Source organism: Terrapene carolina, unplaced genomic scaffold, assembly GCF_002925995.2.
Source record: "Terrapene carolina triunguis isolate 2854851 unplaced genomic scaffold, T_m_triunguis-2.0 Scaffold116, whole genome shotgun sequence".
NCBI lineage: Eukaryota > Metazoa > Chordata > Testudines > Emydidae > Terrapene > Terrapene triunguis.
The window spans coordinates 89,647-91,173 of NW_020664467.1; the positions used below are offsets into that span (position 1 = coordinate 89,647).

The 1,527-nt window shown below is 47.5% G+C and overlaps 1 protein-coding gene across 1 annotated transcript; it reads right to left on the minus strand.

Moving 5' to 3' along the window:
* On the minus strand, positions 1-972 carry LOC113406672 (olfactory receptor 5A1-like). Its single transcript, XM_026652479.1, has one exon. The coding sequence runs from the start codon at positions 970-972 to the stop codon at positions 1-3; it is 972 nt and encodes a 323-aa protein (XP_026508264.1).
* Between the last annotated feature and the right edge of the window lie 555 nt (positions 973-1,527).

The following is a 1,527-nucleotide window of genomic DNA, read 5'->3' on the forward strand; positions in this document are numbered from 1 at the left end:
TCACATCTTCCCATTCTTTTCTTTCCAACAAGAAGCAAATTTTCTGCCTACCAGCCTCTTCAGGGCTTTGCGTACTTCCCTGTTCCTCAGACTATATATGAGGGGATTCGCCATGGGGGTCATCATGGTATAGAAGATGGAGAAGACTTTATTCAGATTTAGGGAGTGGTCAGCAGCTGGTACCACGTACATAGCAATCAGAGTCCCATAGAATGTAGTGACTACTATAAGGTGAGATGAGCAAGTGGAAATGGCCTTTTGTGACCCAGCGGTGGAAGGGCGGTTGAGGATGGCAGATAGGATATAAATATAGGACACCACGGTTAACAAAAAGGGGACCAGTGTCAGAGTGGAAGACAAGAAGAAGGAGACCTTTTCGAAAAGGTAAGTATCTGAGCAGGCCAGCCTCAGGAGCGGGGTGAAATCACAGAAGAAATGATCTATTTCATTGGGGCCGCAGAATGTTAAGCTCGTCATGAACAGAATGCTCACCAAGGAAATCACAAAGCCACTGATCCAGGAGGCAGCTGCCAGGCAAAGGCACACGCCCCTGCTCATAACAGTTGCATAGCGGAGCGGATTGCATATGGCTAGATACCGGTCGTACGACATCACGGACAGGAGGAGACATTCGGTGCCACCCAAGGAACCGAACAGATAAAACTGGGCCATACAGCCACTGAAAGAAATCGATTTTGCCTCAGCAAGGAAGCTGGCTAACATACAGGGGAATATGTTGGTTGTGTAGCAGATCTCCAGGAAGGAGAGGTTACCCAGGAAAAAGTACATGGGGGTATGAAGGCTCCACTCAGCAGCCAGTGTGATGAGCAGGAGAGTGTTTCCCGCCAGGGCTACGAGGTAGAAAAGTAAAAACAACGCAAAGAGTAGGAGCTGTACTTCATGGCTCTCTGAAAATCCCAGTAGTATGAATTCCGTGACCGATGTTTCATTCCATGGGAGGAGCTTTGCCATATAGGATTTAGCTGGAGAAAAACATCATGATAATGCAAGTATTACAGAGACAAATATGAAGTTCTTACTCTGTGTTTACTCATCCCTCAGTAAGGGCTAGATTCTGGCCTGACTCATTTCATAAAATTCACCCCTGTGCACAGGGGCCAGCACACGAGGTATTCTACACTTCGGCCCCAAGTGCACTTTGATACAGTTCATTCCCATCTGTGGTCCAGCGGGGGCACCCTCTCTATGGCTCCTGGCTCCTCTCTCTTGGGCAAAGACTTGTGACTCCCTCCCTCCTGACCCCCAGCATATTTCCAGGCTGCACAGTTCCCTGACTGTGCTGTGAATTCCCCAGCAAAACCATCTGCCTCACCAGGCCTGCTTTGCTTTCCTTCCTCAGAAGCTATAAACAGTATAATTGCTCACTGTTCAATTACCACACCACCCTTTCTAAGCAGGTGCATTGATTCTGAAGGTGAAAGCATTACAGAGAAAATATATAAAAACACTAAGAACATAAGAACGGCCATACTGGGTCAGACCAAAGGTTCATCTAGTCCAGTATCC

Bases quoted from the DNA above. Each gene is read 5' to 3' on its own strand.
- LOC113406672 (XM_026652479.1), bottom strand. From the start codon at position 972: ATGGCAAAGCTCCTCCCATGGAATGAAACATCGGTCACGGAATTCATA.